Genomic DNA, 20,816 nt, shown 5'->3' with positions numbered 1-20,816 from the left:
GCACCTCCATCTCCTACCGACCAACCTCATCCCGCCCCCTTGACCTGTCCGTCCTCCCTGGACTGACCTATCCCCTTCCTAACTCCCTACCTACACTCACCTTTCCTGGCCCCATCCCCGCCTCTTCGACCTGTTTGTTTCCTCTCCACCTATCCTCTCCTCTATCCCTCTTCTATCCGCCTCCCACTCTCTCCCTATTTATTTCAGAACCCCCTTCCCCTCCCCCTTTTCTGATGAAGGGTCTAGGCCCGAAACGTCAGCCTCTCTGCTCCTATGATGCTGCTTGGCCTGCTGTGTTCATCCAGCCCTGCACCTTGTTGTCTCGGATTCTCCAGCATCTGCAGTTCCTACTATCTCTGATATATTCCTACCCACCATTCCAATAAGCACTTCAACTGGTTGGATTGGTCAGATATAAGTTACCCTGTTAGTAATACATGCTAAGACTTGTTGTTTGGCTCATTACATGTTTAAACACTCAGTCATTCTGTCTCTATTGGTAGATTCTATAAATTGACAGGGTTCTGGTTAACTATTTTAATCCCTTCATTCTTAAATGATGTATTGAAATTGCAATCTTCCCTATTCATGTAGGCGCACTCTTGAACGTTTTTAAAAAAATGAGAATGAATGTTCAATGTACTTTATTTATTTTAATATCTTAGGGTGAGAACCATTAGGTCCTCAAGACATATCTTAGGTCTTACTTTTTTTCTCCTCTTTTCAATCACATTGAAGCCATAGAGTTGTTCTCTGCATTCTCATTCAGTTCCTAGCACCACTGATATTTATCATCTTCCTTCGCTGTGAAATTCAAATTAGTAGACGTTTAACAAATTTGCAATTTCTTTTTTGTCCATAGCATTTTTAAAGTTTAATATATTTTAATATATTTTAAAGATCATCTAATGCCCTGTTGAGTTCCTCAATTGGATTTGCTTCCGCCAGTGTGTTTCAGACCATAACTGCTCCCCGAATGAGAGAGTTTTAACAAGCAACATATCTGCTTCTTTTATAAGTTCCGTTTTGATCTGTGTCCACTCATTCTTGATGCTTTCTTATGAGGGCTGAGTTTCTTCCTCTTGATACTGTCTCTTAACTTTGACCATATTTACTAATGACACAAGTGCAGCCTTTTCTATTTTAGGGTATATATTAATGCTTTTGCATTCATAGAATCCCTACAGTGTGGAAGCAGGCCATTCACCCCATTGAGTCCACACAGACCCTCCATAGAGCATTTCATCCAGACCCAACCCCTTACCTGTAATCCTACATTTCCCATGGCTAATCCAGCTAACTTACACAACCCTAGACACAGTGGGCAATTTAGAATGGCCAATTTACCTAACCTGCACATATTCGTGCCACCCTAAGTGTATAAATTCCCAGCTGCCATGGTGGGATTTGAACTCCCATTTCCAGATCATGAGCAAGGCCCTTGAATTCTTAACCTCTTACCACATACACTACACTATTACACCTCCTTGTCCGATGAAAACATTGTATCAAATGTTTTCAGTTCTTCCTGTGTTGTTTGCTCAGCAGCATTTCAGCCCTGTCAGTTCATTGCTGAGCTGTTAGAAATATTTTTGACTTAAATTTGACACTCCTTTCTCCTTGAAACTTCAAGACATTATTATCACTATTTACAAGATGCTTCCTTGGTCTCAGATTGTCAACTATTCTTATTTGTTTCCTACCATTTAATCAGTATGGCAACTTCAAAACCGAACATATGTTCTAGAAGCAGTTTGTTTTTACAACCTTTCCCAGTGTAGCCACGTTTCTATGAGCTTTGTATTTTTCAATCCCCACTCTATCACTACCCTTAAGAGATTTGCAGCCAATTCTTATGGAAGTTTTACCTTTGCTATCAGTCCCTCCTTGGGAACCTTACCAAAAGCCTTGAAGTCCAAGTAGACTACATCAAATGCACTATCGTCATCTCCAAACCTGGTCACCTCTGAAAAATTTGATCAAGTTAGTCAAGCATGAACAAAATCAGAAATTGCTGGAGAAAGTCAGCAGTTCTGGCAGCAATTGTGAAGGGAAAGCAGAGTTAATGTTTCAGGTCTGGTGACCCTTCCTCAGAACTCAGTCACACACGACCTCCCCTTAAATCCATGCCAACTCTGCTTGATTAATCCCTGCCTCCAAGTGCAGTTTAATTCTGTCGCTCAGAATTGCTTCCAGAAGTTTTCATGTATTCACTTAGAACCCTACCTATATCCTTTGGCTCTGTGCACAATGGCCACGGTGTTCTTTAATAGACCCTACTCTTTCCCCGTTTATCCTTAATGTATTTGTACTTTTTTTTTGTTGTATGTTGCTAAGAGATGTTGTATTGATAATAGATTGGTGATCTGCCAGCTTAGTTGTATCTTCTTCACAGGTAACAGAAAGAGAGGTTCAAACAAGAAATGATAGGTTAGATAAAGATAAGATATTTCCACTGATTTGAGATTCTGGAAGTAGGGGCTTAGTCTGAAAATTAGAGGTAGAACCGTTCGGGAGAGATGTGAGGAAGCACTTCTACACTCAAGAGGTTTGGAACTTTCTTACACTGTTGATACTAGGTCAGTTGTTAGTTTTAAATCTGAGGTAGGTAAATGTTTGTTAAGCAAAGATATTCCGGAAAATGGGTTAACCATATGTATATGGAGTTAGGCCACAGATCAGCCATGATTGCTTTGACTGGCAGAACAGGATCGAGAGGCTGAATAGTCGACTCCAGTTCCTTTGTTTTCTCGTAATGAGATGTTTCTCTGTACTCAACTGTTGCTACATTATAAAGCTGGATGTATTTATTGCACTATTTTCTTTTCCTTTGTCGCCGTTGGTGTTTGCTATTGGTGTGTGCTTTTTGCAGAGATTCTTCAGTTCTATGCCCTGGTATATTCCTCTTGAGGACCTCTACGTTAATTTGTTGCAAAACTAATATAACTTGCTTTGGGACATAATGAAGATGCAGATTTATTTCACATGTTTTTATTCCATTTTGAAGTGTCCACCATCTTTCTTGCGCTGTCCCCCAACATTCCTTCCCTCCCACCCACAAAAAGAAAGAAACTGCTTAAAATCTATCTCTTGGGCTGTTTTTGGTTGATACCCCTGGTCATTTGCATTGGATATGCTGTGTGCAGATTTTGCCCTTCTCTTCATAAGGATATTATTGTCATTTGGAAGATTCACCAACCTTGATCCCAGATAGTTGGACTCTCCTGTGAAAAGAAATTGGAGAAACCATGTGCTTGTATTTTTGAGAATTTTCAAGAACGAGAGGCGATTGCATGGATACTTGCATAGTACTTAAAGGGATAGACAAGATTGATGCAAATTAGATGCTTCCCCTGGGGTGTCAAGAACCAGGGGATACAACTTCAAAATAAGAAGGAAGTCACTTCAGACAGATGAGATCTTTTTCTTTATTTGGAGCGTTGTCAGTGTTTGGAAAAGGATTTGCATGTTCAGTCATCAAGCATGTTTAAAATAGAGTGATGGATTTCTGAATACTAATGACATAAGTGGACACTGGATAGCGTGGGCAAAATGGTTGATCAGCCATGTTCGCATTGAATGGTGGAGCAGGGCTGAATGTCCTACTCCTGTATCCACGAAGTCTCCTTTTATATAGCCTGGTGTTTAGGAATACTGCTCTAAAATGCTTTGAGATATTTTACTACGCCGATGGCACTATATAAGTACAAGTTTGTGGTTCCCTTTAATGATATATCCTTGAACTATTGGTGTGGATTTTTGTGAAAGAGATTTTTGAACTTTTCTTTCCTAGACTTGTGTCATTTTTGGACTGACGATCAATTAATTATATTAAAAGACTCAAATGTTTGTTAGTTTTCTTAACTGTTGAATGACATAGAAATCCTTTTGGGGGAAAAATATTCTTATGAGTCTAATGTTATCAGCCTGTTTTTGACTGAGGCTCTGGATCAAATCCCATTAAAGTAGGGGTGGCACGGTAGCTCAGTGGTTAGCGCTGCTGCCTCACAGCACCATGGACCCGGATTCGATTCCAGCCTTGGGCGACTGTCTGTGTGAAGTTTGCACATTCTTCCCGTGTCTGTGTGGATTTCCTCCCGCAGTCCAAAGATGTGCAGGTTAGCTGGATTGGCCTTGCTAAATTGCCCAAAATGTCCAGGGACATTTAGGTTAGGTGAGATAGAGGAATGGGTCTGGGTGGGATGCTCTTCGGAGGGATGGTGTGGACTTGTTGGCTGAATGGCCTGTTTCCACACTCTAGGGATTCTATGATTATGATTATTACAATTATTATTATTATTATAGTCTTTAGTGGAGAGGGGTGGTGTGGGGCAGGGGTCTGGTCCTCATTGTAGTATTATAACCTCTTACGTCTTTACAAGTAGAATGGTCTAACTAGTTTATCATTTCAGAATTTTTAAAATAAATCTCGCAGATATTGCAGTTATTGGGCCTGAAAGAAGTCATGATATGATGTTGTTTATTGTGAAATGTTAATATTTTTGGAACCTATCCTGCTATAGAGAAAGCAGCTGTGTGGGCTATGACTTTTCATTTTCAATATATTACTTCGTGTTCATGTGTGATTTTGCAAATTCATCGAATCTTTTGTTTTTATTGTTGCAGGATAAATATTTGAATGACTGAGAATGGAACAAGATCCAAATGAGCAGGTTTCTTCGCAGGTCAATGAGCAGCTGTCGTGTAGTGATGATGATAATGATAAAGGAAATTCGTTGGTGATTGACAATTCCACAAGTGATGAAGCTATTAATAGTGGCACTGCAGCAGAAACAAATACATTAAATGACACCGGTCATGAGTCAGAGACCGATTCAAAAGCCCAAGTGCTGAAAGTGGATACAAGTACAAATTATGAAGATGGAACTGCTGAGATAGAATTAAAGACGCAAAAAGTTGAACAGAGTATGAATAATGTGACAGACCATGGTGGAAGTGGAGAACCTTGTGCTTTAATGGCATTCAAAACTGATACAGGAAAAGAACCAGAAATTAAGCCAGAGGCTGCTGACTGTATAGAACTTAATAGAATTGCCAATCAAAACCATAGTCCTACATTAGAGACATCTAAGCAGACAGATCCTATTGATTGGACCAAAGGCATATCATCCCCCTCTATCAAATTTGAACCTGAAAGTCCTTTTGATACAAAAGTAACGAAGGACTTGATGTCCAGGATGGAGCTAGAATCTTCTCAGGATGCATTGTTGGATGAGCTAGAATCAGAGTTCAATGTGTTTTCAACAGAATCCTCTGTGAATTGCAGTTTACCCAATGGAATTACAAAGGAAAACAGTGCCGTGATCATGTTGAATGAGTCTATACAAAGTAAATTTCTTCAACAAGAAAAGAAAATAAACAAGTAAGTGTTTGAAAGTATGATAACCATGTTAAGAACAGTTTATAGTTTTGCTAATGTGAGTGATATACTGTAAAACCTTTCTGCCGTTTTATAGAATAGCAGATGTTGGAACTATATGGACGTGTTTAATGACAAGTACTTTCCAGTGATGTGCAGTGAATCTTTACCTGCCTAATATCCAAACAATTGTCGCAATACCAAGGGACAAAAGACATAGTGCAGTTTACAGAACACATTGAGTGTGATTTCTATTAATTCAGAAAATAGATGGAGAAAACCACACTCATACTGTGGTGGAATACAGATATTTCTATCTGGGTTTTCTCTACAGATTTAACAACAATTTATTTATAAACGGTTTAAAAAATAAATCTGAAAATAAAACATTGCTAATAGAAAAATTTCAAAAATCCTAGCAGTAGTCAGTGGAGTGATCCGTGGCTGGAGTGGAGTGCCCCTAGAATTGGTGTTGAGGCCTCTGCTGGTGCTTTGTATTCATAAATATATTAAATGCTGAACCTTTGAAGGAAAGGGTGGAAGGGAAGGTGCCAAGAAACCTTTTAATGGGTAGCAGAACAATGGGAGGCGAAGTACATGGCAGTCTTATCATTGCCACAGAATGCTCAAATAAGGCGAGAATAAGAGATGAATGTCATGTAATTCTGAGACCAATTGGGTAAAGCTCTCTGGTGTATCAGATGGCCATAAGAGGACCTCACCCAAGTGTTTTTACTGCTAATTGATACATGCAATAGATTATTTGAGTATACATTCCAAATGTAAATACAACTAATTTTGTTGGAGCCTCAGAGATTTTAAATTAAAGTCACACATTGTTATTGAATTACACAGCACTGTCATTTATCAAATCTATTAGCAACTGCTCAGTGAAATTATCCAGTGTTTGAACAGTAAACAAATTTAATTGTTTAAAGGGAGTAATTTATCACTTAGATAAGTAAGCACGTAACAATTACAATTGTTTACATGCTAAATTCACCAGGGCTCCTTCTAACAACACCTTCAAAACTTACAACCTCTATCACCTAGGCCAAGGGTAGTTGACACGTGGGAACATCGTGACCTGCAAGTTCACCTCCAAGCTACTCACCATCCTGACTTGGAATCATAACTACTATTCCTTCATTATCACTGGGTCAGGAAATTGGAGGTTCCTTCTTAACAACAATGTGGGTGCACCTACACCTTGTGGACTGCAGCAGTTCAGGCAAGGGACTCAGCATCACCTTCTTGAGGGTAATTAGGGCAATTAATGTTGGTGTGGCCAATGATGCCCCTATCCCATGAACTAATTCGAGCTTCTGTTTTGAAAATCTCAAGGAAATATATTAATAATTAAATTGCGGATTTTATTATGGTTGGAAAAAGTTTGGAGCTACATTTATTACATTTGACCTGTTTTGCTTAAGTTTTATGTTGGGGAAGAGATGAGGAAGTCAACAAGAAATTAGATTGTTTGAGTCTAAGTTGACATTCCTCTGAGTGTACTCATTATATTTTCGCTGGTGCCACCTTTGGGATATGATATTAAACCGAGCCCCTTTCTGTTCACTTGTGATGTAAAAGAACACACGACAGTACTTTGAAGAAGAGCAGGGGAGTTACCCATTGTGCCTTGGCCAATATTTATCCCTCAATTAACTTCACTAGACAAACACGTTCAGTCATATGACATTATTGTTGTGAGAGCTTCCTGTGTTCTAAATGTGGCCATGTTTACTATGTTATAATAGTGACTACACTCCAAACGTACTTCAGAGTTATAAAGCGCTTTTAGACAGAACTGGAGAGTTTCAGCTGTAGGGAGAGGCTGAGTAGGCTGGGGCTTTTTTCCCTGGAATATCGAAGGCTGATGGGTCACCTTATTAATGTTAAAAAATGAATCATGACGGGAATGGATAGGGTGAATAGCCAAGGTCTTTTTCCTAAGATGGGGGAATCTAAAACTAGAGGGCATAGGTTTAAGGGGAGAGTGGAACAATTTAAAAAGGACTTGAGGGGTAACTTTTTCATGCAGAGTGTGGCGTATGTATGGAGTGAGCAGACAGAGGAAGTAGTGGAGGCGGGTACAATTACAACGTTTAAAAGGCAACTGGATGGGTATATGAATAGGAAGGGTTTAGAGGGATTTGGGCCAAATGCTGGCAAATGGGACTAGGTCAGATTGGGATACAAATTTCTGTTCTTGGGATGTCAGCGTGTTTCAGCAAATGCATTACTTTTGAACTGTAACGTAGGCAAATACATTTAATAAGTTTGGAAACCAGAGATCAAGTGGCACCAGTAAACCAAAAGTACGGATTAACCATTGCATTCTGTGGTAACAGTTGGAATCAGAGGGAAATATGCTTTGACTTTTGCTATTAACTTGCAGAAGGTTAGAGTATCTCACCCTTTGACTTTTTTTGTTAATAACAGTGAGGGAAAAGTATGTCACCCATGACCAGTTCTTCTACAAATCAATTTAACTGACTACATTGGGATTTGATTTAGTGAAGAGATGCCTGCGGGGGATATCGGAGATTCTAATTGGAACATCGCCGCTGGTGGGGTGCTGAATAACATGTATTTCTGAGCAATCTTTACCCGGAAGTGCCAGGTGAATGATGTATCACAGAAACCAGACTTGCAAAAGTACTGAAGACTTGTGCTCCAGAACTTTAGTGTCCTTAGCCAATACAGCGTTTACTTGATAATGTGGAAAATTGCCTAGGTATTTCCAGTAGACAAAAATAGAGGGCAATCCAATGGAGCAACATTGTGTCCCATCAGTGTTCTCTTGATCATCAGCAACATGACGAAAGGTGTCATGAACAGTGCTATCAAGCAGCACCTGCTTAGCAGTAACCTGCTTAGTGACACCCATTTTGAGTTCCACGAGGGCCAATCAGCTCCTAACCTCATTACAGCCTTAGTTCAAACATGGACAAAAGAACTGAACTCCAGAAGTGAGAGTGGCAGTCCTTGACATCAAGGCTGCATTTGAACCAGAGTGCCAGGCATCAAGGAGCCTTAACAAAATTGGAGTCGATGGGAATCAGGAGAAAACTCACTACTGGGTGGAGTCATACCTGACATGTAGAAAGATACTGTGGTTGTTGGAGGTCAGTAATTTTACTTCCAGGGTATCTCTGCAGGAGTTCCTCAAGGTAGTGTCCTAGGCCCAATCATCTTTAGCTACTTCATCAATGACCTTCCCTCCATCATAAGGTCAGAAGTAGGGATGTTCATCGATGACTGCACCATGTTTAGCACCATTTGTGGCTTTTCAGATACTGCAGCACTCCATGTCCAAATGCAGCAAAACCTGAACAATAACAAGGCTTTTGCTGAAAAATGACAAATAACATGTGCGCCACACAAATACCAGGCAATGACCATCTCTAATAAGAGACAATTTAACCACCACCCCTTTAAATTCAATGGCATTACCATCACTCAATCCCCCATAGTCAGCATTCTGGGATTAGCATTAACTAGAAACTGAACTGGACTCGACATTTAAATAATGTGCCTACAAGGGCAGGTCAGAACGTAGGAATGCTGCAACAGGTAACTCATCTCCTGACTCCCCAGGGTGTGCTGACTATCTACAAGTTATAAGTCAGAAGTGTGATGGAATACTCCCCACTTGTCTGAATGGGTGCAACTCCAACAACACCCTAGGCTTGACACCATCCAGAACAAAACAGCCCACTTAATTGGCACTGCATCCACAGATATTCCGTCACACCATAACTGATGCTCGGTAGCAGCAGTGTTACTGTCTACAAGATGCGTTGCAGAAATTTTCCACCAATCCCGAGACAGCACCTTACAAACCCACAACCTCTACAGTGTAGAGGGGCAAGGCAGCAGATATATGGGATCAACACCACCACCTTCCGTTCCTCTTCAAACTATTCACCATCCTGGCTTGGAAATGTATCACCATTCTTTCACTGTCATTGTGTCAAAATCCTGAAATTCCTTCCCTAATGGCCTCGTGGGTCTGCCTATAGTACAAGGACTCCAGTTTGTCAAGAAGGCAGCTCATCACCACCCTCACCTTGAGGGCAACTAGGTATGGGTAATAAATGCTGGCCCGGCTAGCGACGCCCATGTCCTGTGGGTGAATAAAAAAAATTGTCATGGTGTGTTGAGTCAACAATGTTGACCAATGCACTTGGAATGATAGCAAACGTACTATTGGAGAAATGCAGCAGGTCTGGCTATATCTATTGAGATACACATAGTTGAAGAGTTTCTCATCAATTTTGACTCTGTTCCATTCTTCTAGTTTCTTTGTTTCTGTTACATCTGATAAAATGTCACTTTCCACACGGATATTTTCCGCACGTTTTCCTTATTTCATCAACTGAAGATTTTCTCCTACTGCAATGGACAGAGCACTCAATCATGTCCTTGTCTTCAACTTCCAACCACCATCTTCTTCTGTATTTGAAGAATCACTGTCTGCAGTTTCTGCCATCTCCAGCATGATGCCACCAATGAACAAATCTTCTCCACTGTTAGCTTTCTGAAGGAACTGTTTCATCTGTAACATTCCCTCTGTAACACTGGTCCAGTCCTCCAATCACACCCAACATCTTATCGCCCTCCTGTTATACCTAGTCATGCTATAATAGTCAGTTTTGCTATTTTGCCTCCTTCGTCTTCACTGTCCAACGCCCCAAACACTCCTTCCAGATGAAGCTGTGATTTATGTCATTCTATCTTATCCATTGCTCTACTTTGGGGAGCTCAAATGCAGATTGGGTAAGTGGGTGACATTGTTTAGGTCCTGAAGCTGTTGAATTCAAAATTGGCTTGATGGTAGGTGACAGAGGGTGGTGGTGGAGGGTTGTTTTTTGGACTTGGAAGCCTGTGACCAGCAGTGTTCCACAAGGATCGGTATTGGGTCCACTTTTGTTTGTCATTTATGCTGAATGTGTAATAAAAGATTTTCTTTTCTCCCTGCACATTTGTGTTTTTTGCAAAATGCTTTAGAACTGTGCCCTCTGGTTCTTGATCCACTTACCCACAGGAAAATGTTTTTTCCCTCTCCACTAATGGCCTAGTGGTATTATCGCTGGACTGTTAATCCTGAGACCCAGATAATGTTCTGGGGACCCGGGTTCGAATCCTGCCATGGCAGATGGTGGAGTTTGAATTCAATAAATATCTGGAATTAACAATCTAATGATGACCGTGAATCCATTGTCGATTGTCGGAAAAACCCGTCTGGTTCACTAATGTTTTTTAGGGAAGGAAACTGCCATCCTTACCTGGTCTGGCCTACATGTGACTCCAGACCCACAGCAATGTCGTTGGCTCTGAACTGCCCTTTGGACAATTAGGGATGGGCAATAAATGCTGCCGAGCTAGCGACACCCTCATCCCTTGAATGAATAAAGAAACTCTACTCAAATGCTTCATGATCCTGAAAACTACTCTCAAATCTCCTCTTGGGCTCCTCTTCAAGGAAACAATCCCAACCCCTCCAATTTTTCCTTATAACTGAAGTATCTCATCCTTGAAATCATTCTCAGGAAACTCTTCTGCACACTCTCCAATACATTTAATGTCATTAGCCTGTCATAAGCACACATTTTCTTCTTTGACTTCATATCCATCTACTTTTTCATCTAGGGAGCTCTTGATTTGTTTGTACCATCTTTCTCTTTTAAGGGAATATACTTTGACTATGTCCAAACCATCTCCTTTTTAAAGGTATACTGTTGTTCAGTTCCTGTTTACCTGACCAGCTTGTGGTTTAAGTTTATCCGGCTCAGCTTTGTTCTCTTCTGATTTGAAAGCTGCTCTTTGCCGGTTGATTGGTCAATCCAAGGCAGTGACAATAATGTCCTTTTCTACTGTCATCTGAAACCACCGATTCAATACAGTAATAATATTAAGAATTAACAACATATGGTTATAACATATGGAATGGTAATTTGGCTGTACAGGAGTTGACTTCATTCAGTTTTAAGGATGTTTATCACATTACCACAAATATAGGTGTACTTTTAGCTTTGTTCTGTGTAGGTTATTTTCATACTTTTGATTAGTTTAGGATTGCATTTGAAACTTCTTAGCAATTTTTTAAAAAGTGAACTGCTTTAATATAACAGATGGAGCAACAATGGTGTGCAAATTGTTACTCTTGTTCACTGATGCAGTACTTAGGGCCAAACACAAATTAGCAATAATGTCATTGCACGTGAAAATCTTAATTAAAGCTGTAATGTCACTGCATGCTAAAAGGTCACTTATTCTCGTGAATAATTTGGTCAGTTCCTTACCAAATTTTATCTTACAATTACATTTGCATTTGTATTTTTATTAAGTCTTGACTTTGCAACATGAAAATGAGAAGCATGTGCATTGGAGAAAGTGGCATAGGTTTGAATATTACAGGGTACTGCCCAAAGTCTGGCCACCTGAAGGGTAATGCTATCCCATTATATTGTTTAATGATTTCTCCTTAATGCAATCATGGATGCTTGTGGTCGGATGCCTTTTGCTCCGATGCCGTGTACGCGATTTTGCATGGAGTTGTCTCGTCTAAAGGAGAAAATCATCTGACGCGCTGACCTGAATGAGCAGGGGAAAATTGTGAAACACCAGAAATCTACTTAAGACTTAGAATTCTGCTGTTTTGCGACCAATCTGTTTCATACATTCAGTGTGCATAGCATATCTAGTGGATTTTGGATGATGCATGAACCAACTTGTCCAGACTTCGGTGGGTGGAGGAGGTCTGAATCCATTGAACCAAATCTGTGAATTCTGCAGAAAATTGGGTTGCATTTTGTTGGTTAATAATTATACCAGGCCTGATTTTTGTATCTGGGTTTTGAAATCCCTGCATAAGACCATAGATGTAGGAACAGAATTCGGTCATTTGGCCCATTGAGTGTGCTCCACCATTTGATAATGGCTGATATGTTTCTGAACCTCATTCTCCTGCCTTCTCTCCATATTCTTTGATCCCCTTGCTAATCAAGAACCTATCTATCTCTGTCTTAAACACATTCACAGCCTTTTGTGGCAATGAATTCCACAGATTAACCACCCTCTGGCTGTAGAAATTTTCAGTTCTAAGGCGTTGTGCCTTCATTCTGAGGCTTTGAGCTTGGGTCGTAGTCTCTCCAACTAGGGGATACATCTTCTCCATATCCACTTTATCCAGCCTCAGTATTCTGTAAGATTCAGTGAGGGCCACCATCATCCTCCTAAACTTCATCGAATACAGACCCAGAGACCTCAACCACTCCTCATAAGACAAATCCTTTATGTCTGGGATCATTTTTGTAAACCTCCTCTGGATCCCCTCTAAGGCCAGCACATCCTTTCTTAGACATGGGGCCAAAACTGCTCACAATATTCCAGATGTGGTCTGATCAGTGCCTTACACAGCCTCAGCAGTACATCTCTGCTCTTGTATTCTAGCCCTCGTGAAGTGAATGTTGACATTGCATTTGCCTTCCTACCTGCATGTTAACCTTAAGAGAAACCTGAACTAAGAATCCCAAGTCCCTTTAGGCTTCAGATTTCTAAAGTCTTTGCTGCTTAGAAAATAGTCTATACCTCCACTCTTCTTACCGAAATGCATAACCTCACACTTTCCCACAACGTATTCCATCTGCCACTTCTTTGTCCACTCTCTTAGCCTGTCCAAGTCCTTCTGCAGCTTACCTGCTTCCTCAACACTACCTGACCCTCCACTTATCTTTGTGTCATTTGCAAACTTAGCAACAGTACCCTCAGTGCCTTGGTCCAGATTGTTAATGTATAATGTGAATAGTTGTTCCAATACTCTTTGTCTGTCAGGTCCCAATCCTCTACCCATAACAGTACCTTGTCCTAACATCATGGGCTTTTACTTTATTTGGCAGCCTTCTGTATGGCATCTTGTCAAAGGCCTTCTGGAAATCCAAATAGATCCTGGCGCCTGACTCTTTTGTCTAACCTGCTCTTTACCTCCTCAAAGAATTCTAACAGATTTGTTAGGCATGATCTCCCTTTGACAAAGGTGTGCTGATTCAGCCCTATATTACCATGCACATCCAAGCGCTCCACAATCTGATCTTGAATAATGGACTCTAAAATCTTACCAATGACCAAGGTTAGACTAACTGGCTTGTAATTTTCCACCTTCTGCCTCTCTCCCCTCTCAAACAGGGCTGTTACATTAACCGTTTTCCAGCCATTCTCTGACACCCTCCTTGACTCCAGTGATTCGCAAAAGATCACCACCAATGTCACCACAATCTCTTCAGCTAGTTCCTTTAGAACTCTAGGGTGTAGTCCATCTGGTTTGGGTGATTTATCCACCTTCAGACCTTTCAGCTTCCGCAGACCCTCACCTTCAAGATGATCACTACACTCAGCTTTGTCCCCGACTCTCTAGAAGTTCTGATATGCTGCTGGTGTCTTCCACCATGAATACCGATGTAGAGTAACAGTTCACTTCCTCTGCCATTTCTTTCTTCCCTATTACTACTTCTGCAGCCTCATTTTCCTATGATCCAATATCTACTCTTGAATCTCTAACCTTTTCATGTATCTTAAATAAAACTCTTGTAATCGCCTGTTGTGTTGCTAGCTAGCTTACTCTCATATTTCATTTTTTTCACATGTATTGCTTTTTTAGTTATATTCTGCAGGCTTTTACTAGTTTCCCAATTCTCTGGCTCCTCCTGATTTTCACTACATTGTTTGCTTTTTCTTATACTTTCATGCTGTCCCTTGTCAGCCTTGGTTGAGGGGTGACCTTATAGAGGTTTATAAAATCGTCAGGGACATAGATAAAGTGAATAGCAAAGATCTTTTCCCTAGAATGGTGGAGTTGGAAACTAGTGGGCATTTTTTTAGGTGAGAGGAGAAAGTTTTAAAAAGGACACGTGGGGCAACTTTTTTACACAGAAAGTAGTTTGTGTGTGGAATGAACTTCCAGAGGAACTGGTGGATGCAGGTGCAGTTACATCGTTTAAAAGACATTTGGATTAGTACATGAATAGGAAAGGGTTGGAGGGATCTCGGCCAAATGCAGGGAAGTGGGACTAGTTTAATTTGAGAGCATGATTGGCATGGACAAGTTGGACTGAAGGGTCTACTTCCATGCTGTATGACTCTATAACTCTGACTCTATATACTTCACGAAAAACATGTCCCTACAGTGGCCCTGGTTTACTGCTTTTGTATTTAAAAGCTTGTGACTTTTCTGTCTATTGCAGCAGTCAGAATCAGAGGAAACCAGCAAAAATTGGTGATGTTAACCATGAGCATTATGTATTGCTCCCTACCAGAGCTAAGGTTCTCCAAAATGACTTTTCATTAAGACTTTCACACTGACACTGTCAACTGTGTTGAAATATAGATAGCTTTGTACTAAAGTTGTCTGCTCAAAAAATTAGGTGAAGATTAAGTTTGATTAGATGGATTGGATGCACATGTTCATCAGTCTGAGTTGAATTTGCTTCTAATCACCACTTTTTATATTTAAAAAGAAATCTTGTTTCTCTACAAAATCATCTTTTAACAAAGGATCCTAAGTTTGTCAGTTATAATTAAAGTTGCACTTCCTTTCTGTGCTTCTTGAAATTTAGTTGGGAATGCTCAGATGATTGTGTAAAACTACGAATGAACTTAATATCAACCAAATTTTATTAATCTTTTTTCCATGATGTTTCAAAGTTAGAGCATTCACATTTGTATATTTGTTTTGCACCCGTTGTGTGGTGTTCAGACTGATGGAAGAAAACAGAAAACATCAGGAAATGATTGTTGAGATATGTGCAGAGAAGGACAACTTGAAAGATGAATTGAAGAAACGGTCTGAAACAGAAAAACAACATATCAACACCATAAAACAGGTAAGACATCACTCCAATTTGATGATCACTATAAAGCACATTTCTGTAAAGTCTGGGTACCTTTTCTTTTGTCGACTTTTAAATTGCAAACAATTTTCCATAGAATGAAAAGATTCCTAGCTGGCTGCTGATCCTATTCTTCAATCGATATATAATAAATGAAACAAACTTAGTATCTTGTGCTTTTTTGCTTGAACTTCGAATCCTTTTGGTCCTCTGAATAACATCTGAATTAGGATAGGAGTAGGCTATTCAGCCCTTCAGGTCTGATCTCCCGTTCAATTAAATCGTGACTGATTGTAACCTCAAATCCACATTCCTCCCTACCCCTTGTCTAACAAGAATCTATCTACCTCTGCCTTAAAAATAGTCAAGGACTCTGCTTTCACTGCCTTTTCAGAGAAAGAGATCCAAAAATTTAGAGCTCTACAAAATGGGGAAATTTACCCAGTTTCTGTTAAACAGGCGGTATTTGATTTTTAACTAATGCACAGCTTTACAGCTTAAGAATTGTGTGTTCCTAGATTCGCATCTAAAAGGATCCTGTGCAAATTGAGGTGCTGTAATTGGCAATATCACAACTGCCAAGAAACAACTTATTGTAGGGTGTTTAAGATCATGAGGGTCGTTCAGCTTTACTGGTCACAAATGAAGTCATTTATTTACAGTCGAAGACCTGGATTTCATGAACCACGCTGAAGGATGATGAATAATGCAACATTTTAGAAGTTGCTGGTAAAGCTCAGCAGTTCTGGCAGCATCAGTTCTGAGGAAGGGTCTCCTGACCCAAAATGTTAAGTCTGATTTTTATTCACAGATGCTGCCAGAACTGCTGAGCTTTTCCAGTAACTTCTGTTTTCATTCCTGATTTACAGGATCCACAGTTGTTTCGGGTTTTTATACAAATTTTAGATTTTGAAACACAGATAAAGAATGCAGGAGTAGGCCATTCAGCCCTTTGAGCCCTAAGGTTATGTTTGATTATATTCAGTGAATCTCAGTATGGCACAACCAATGCTAAATGTTCTTACATGACTAATAGCGAAACAGATTAATTCCCATAGACTCCATTGATTTCAGATCCTCTGGGTTCCATTATTCACAGTTATTAACCTCCCTGAGTTACCTCAGGCTTGGTCAGGAAATGCAGGGCAACTCTGCACGCGGTGTTGGGGGGAGTGTTCTGCAGGCTATGGATGAAACATTTACCATCGTCTTTGGTTGAAGTCCTTGTGGCCGAACCTGTTCTTTGGGGTAGGCTACTTCCTTTTGTCCTTGTTTAGGCAGAGTTCCTGCTCTGATGAATTGATCTTGTACAGCCGAGTGCCTCGTATCGTTCTTCCTTTCTCGCACAGTTTGACCCTCCTTTTCTGAGATTACCCAGTTATATTTTTCCTGGCTGCTCTACACAGATGGTAAAAACAAACAAATACTGCCTCAGTTGGTCTTTTAGACAGAGAACTTTGTTTGAATGCATATTATTTTCTTGCCCCTTCTCTAGCTGGTATTGTGGATCAATAGGAACTCCCGATCATGAATGTTATATGATGCATGAACTGCCTTCTAATGTGTTATTTTGTCTCCTTGATTATATCAAACTAGTGATGTCATTGTCTCCCTGGCCAATTTGAAGCTGATGATTAGGTGATCAATGTCTCTGGTGAGCGGGATTGGTTTTAGTTTAGTAAATGAAAAGCTTTGTCCTTTCTGGTCTTGGAACCAACAGTCTGGAAACGGGAGCCCATTAAACACAAACTTGAATATTCCTGAATCATCATCAATCCCTACAGTGTGGAAACAGGCCCTTTGGCCTAACAAGTCCACACTGACCTTTGGAGCATCCCACCTAGACCCATCCCCCTATAACACACCTAATCTACACATCCCGGAAGACTATGGGCAATTTAGCATGGCCAATCCACCTAACCTGCATATTCCCTGGAGAAAATCTTGGATTAAAAGAATAACTCTTCACTGCAGACAAATTAACATCGGTAATTTCTAAATGTGGGCATGGGAATCTATAATAGAAAAACATATCGGGGAAGTGAGTACTAATTAAAGTATGCAAAAAAAAAAGTGCAATTGTGCATACCCAGGAGAGAATAAAAAACTCTAATAAAATTGAGACCTTTTCATTGTTCCCATTTACTTATCGTTCCAACCGTTTTGTTTAGGTTATAAAGCTATAAACCTCCAAAGGGGAAAATAACTAATTATGGATTCTGTTACTTATTTCAGATGGAAACCCAAGTTGAAAATCTTATGAAGGAAATAAAAACGACAAAAGAGCGTTTGATCTCTCAGGATGCTGCCGCCAAAAACGCCATTCACCAGTTGCAGCGAAATGTAACTTTTCGGATAGAACAAGTAGGAATCCTCTTAAAAATAAGTGTAATTTATTAAAAATGTTGGTATTTTTGTTTAGGAATGATTATTTCTTTTGCAATATATTTTGGTGTCCATTTATTGACCTCTTCCTGCATTTTTCCTGGGTATAGGATGAACTGAGTATCTTCCAATCAAAAACAAGAATCTGAGTTAATATGTTGAGTCATTGAACTTTAATCAGAACTTACTTTCTGGATTCATCTGTTGAACTTTAAAAAAGATAAAAATTGAAAAAATTCAATATAACTAACTTGGTTGTGATTATACGACTTCCTTTAGTCCCATCTTCTTCTATATTCATCTGTTCTATCCTTACAGTCTGAATTGACAGTGTGGTTTTGTAGCTAATTTTAGGAAAGATTTGCATCTGTCAGAAAAATGTGCTGTCTTGTAAATGTCACATTAGTTAGAGGTGGTTTGTGCTGAGTTGCAGCTTCAATAGGAGAGGAGGAATCCCTTCACTAATGAGAAGTCTTCTTTTAAAGCCTCCTTCATGATCACATTTTATTGGTTATTTTAACATCAAACTGTTCAGATGCGTTAGGAAAACACCTCCAGTGCAAGTGGGACTTGAATTTAGGACTTCTGGCTCAAATCCAGGGATACTGCCACTGTGCCACAACAGCCCTAACCACTATTGTACATTGTATGTTACACTTTTTGAGTATTGCGTGCAATTCTGGTCTCCCTCCTATAGGAAGAATGTGAAACTAGAAAGGGTTCAGAAAAGATTTACGAGGATGTTGCCAGGGTTGGAGGGTTTGAGCTATAGGAAGGAGCTGAATAGGCTGGGACCGAAGGGTGACCTTATTTGAGGTTTACAAAACCATGAGGGACATGGATAGGGTAAGTAGGCAAGGTCTTTTCTCTGGGGTGGGGGAGTCCAAAACTAGAGGCACAGATTTAATGTGAGAGGGGAAAGATATAAAAGGGACCTAAGGGGCCACATTTTCAGACGGTGGTGTGTGTATGGAACGAGCTGCCAGAGGAAGTGGTGGAGGCTGGCAAGATTGCAAAATTTAAAAGTCATCTGGATGGGTATATGAATGGGAAGGGTTTAGAGGGAAACGGGACAAATGCTGGCAAATGGGACTAGGCTACTTTAGGCTATCAGTTTGGCATGGACAAGTTGGTCCGAAGGGTCTCTTTTTATGCTGTATATCTCTGTGACCCCAGGACAAATGGTACTGGTGGAATATATTGTGTCACTTGCAACTTAAAAGCTAGTTTGATCAGGTTTGAAGTTGGATTTTTAACTAATTATAATAGGAGAGAGCGTATTTAATGCTGTGCTTCTTTTGCGTACTATGGTTTCAGCGTGAACTGAAGTTGCAGTAATGCAAGTGCTAATCTGTGAACTGCAGCCATTAGGACCTGTATTAAGTTGTGAGGAATACCTGGCTGTCAATTATGATCTGCATTGTAGGGGAGAGTCTAAGGGGAGAGTGGTAATTTGCAAAAATACATCGGCCCTTATTCCTTTGGTAGATCACAGCAGAATGGATCCCTTTCTGATACATATTTTTTTAAAAAACTGCAGTAAGTTGATGAATTTTCCTAGAACATTTACTTGACTTTTGATTACATTTTAATTCTGGTTTTACACCATACTAATGTTACACCCTTCAAGTGACAAGCCTTGGTGGCATGAAAGGAATTTTTTGGTGGATTTGTGTCAGCTGAACAGAACTATGCTGGAGGATTTTGGGGTTCACTTTAACTTGACTTGGGTCTTGCAATTAAATTATACAGTGAATTTGAGAGAGCATATATAAAGTTTTTAGTCCTAAGACTCATTTTAAGCATATTTTCAAAAGTTGCACCTAATTTATCAACTTTATCTGTACAAGTACAAAATAAATAATACTTAATAAAATTAGTAGTTTTCAGTCAATTGACTTTGGAACACCAGCTCGCTACTCAAGTTGACCGGACACACATCTGTTGTCCTCTTCTGTTGATTGAAGTTCTCCTTTCAATCTTCCTTACTTCTGCACCAAACCACTAAGAATTACTGCTTATTAACCACTGATAGTGACTACCCTGGGTTCTTATGGTCTAATGGTATTATCCATACCTCTGAGTCAGGAAGCTCAAGTTTAAATCCCCTTTGCTCCAGAGGTACGTTCATTCGTAAATGTACCCTAACTGCTACCCTTATACATAATCAAAGGTGCTCTGAACGCTAATTGGTTTGCCAAAAGATGGACTACATGTGATCTCTGATTTTGACTAAACGGTTTATGCTGAATTCCTGATTGGTTTCTTTAAGAGTAATGGTCATTTATGTGACATCATTTCTTGCTATCTGCTGATTTTTTCTTCGATATGCTAATGGTTTTGAAAGATAACCCCTTTGTGTCAGCTTATCTGCATCAACCTGCCAACATCTTACATCTATACTGATAATGTGGCACCAATGAAACCATTTCTGCCTGCCTAGGAGTACGTATATAGTGCCATATCTTAGTGATTTTAATATCATCCAAAATGTGCTAACTGATACTTATGAATGTTTTCCCAAACCAACAAAATCTTTTAAATATAGGAACGATTAATGCCCAAAATAAACTAAAACTCAAGATAACCATACAAAACGATTAAGCCAGTTAGTAGTTCTGTGACAAACTAAACTATTTTAAAACATAACCATTTCCTTTGAATAACAGCCTTATACTGCAAAGTTTTTACATTTGTTAGTCAAAAATTTACATTAGATTGAACCGTGAAAGCAACCTTATAAAAAGTGTTTTGCAGCTAACCACAGTCAAATAAATGTAATCAAACAAATCCATGTCAAAATGATTTAATTATTGAAAAATATCTCAATCCTACCGTTTCATTAGGCTGTCGCTTTCATGTTCATATGTGTTCAAAATTTTTCACATTACCATTAAAGTTGAGCATGAGGGCTTCAATAAAAAGATCGATCAACATTGTTAGATCCTTGTTGAAGAGTCTGTGAATCTATATGAAGAGAAGCATGGAATTCCGCTGTTCTGGCCATACAGTATTAATTGACTATTCATTTCGCCTCCAATTATGGATAGCCTGCTATCTTCAATGGTTTGCAGATCATGTCAGAAGTTAATATAGAAAGATTGACGATGATGTTACGTCCCCACAATCAATGCCATTGAAAATTTCAAAGAACATGATGA

At 39.7% G+C, this 20,816-nt stretch overlaps 1 protein-coding gene across 4 annotated transcripts in view; it reads left to right on the top strand.

The window, feature by feature from the left end:
- The window catches only part of ccdc186 (coiled-coil domain-containing protein 186), a 115,035-nt gene that overhangs the window by 22,260 nt on the left and 71,959 nt on the right, over positions 1-20,816 (top strand). For all 4 annotated transcript variants that reach the window (XM_048609047.1, XM_048609045.1, XM_048609048.1 and 1 more), the window contains 3 exons: positions 4,627-5,383; positions 15,138-15,264; positions 17,506-17,634. In XM_048609047.1, coding sequence (XP_048465004.1) covers positions 4,650-5,383; positions 15,138-15,264; positions 17,506-17,634 — 990 coding nt within the window. In that variant the 5' untranslated portion in view covers positions 4,627-4,649. The remainder of the gene's footprint in view (positions 1-4,626; positions 5,384-15,137; positions 15,265-17,505; positions 17,635-20,816) is intronic.

This window comes from Rhincodon typus, chromosome 20, assembly GCF_021869965.1.
Source record: "Rhincodon typus isolate 14 chromosome 20, sRhiTyp1.1, whole genome shotgun sequence".
In the NCBI taxonomy this organism is placed as follows: Eukaryota; Metazoa; Chordata; class Chondrichthyes; order Orectolobiformes; family Rhincodontidae; genus Rhincodon; species Rhincodon typus.
The sequence above is the reverse complement of the archived record's forward strand: the minus strand, read 5'-3'. Positions and strand labels throughout refer to the sequence as shown.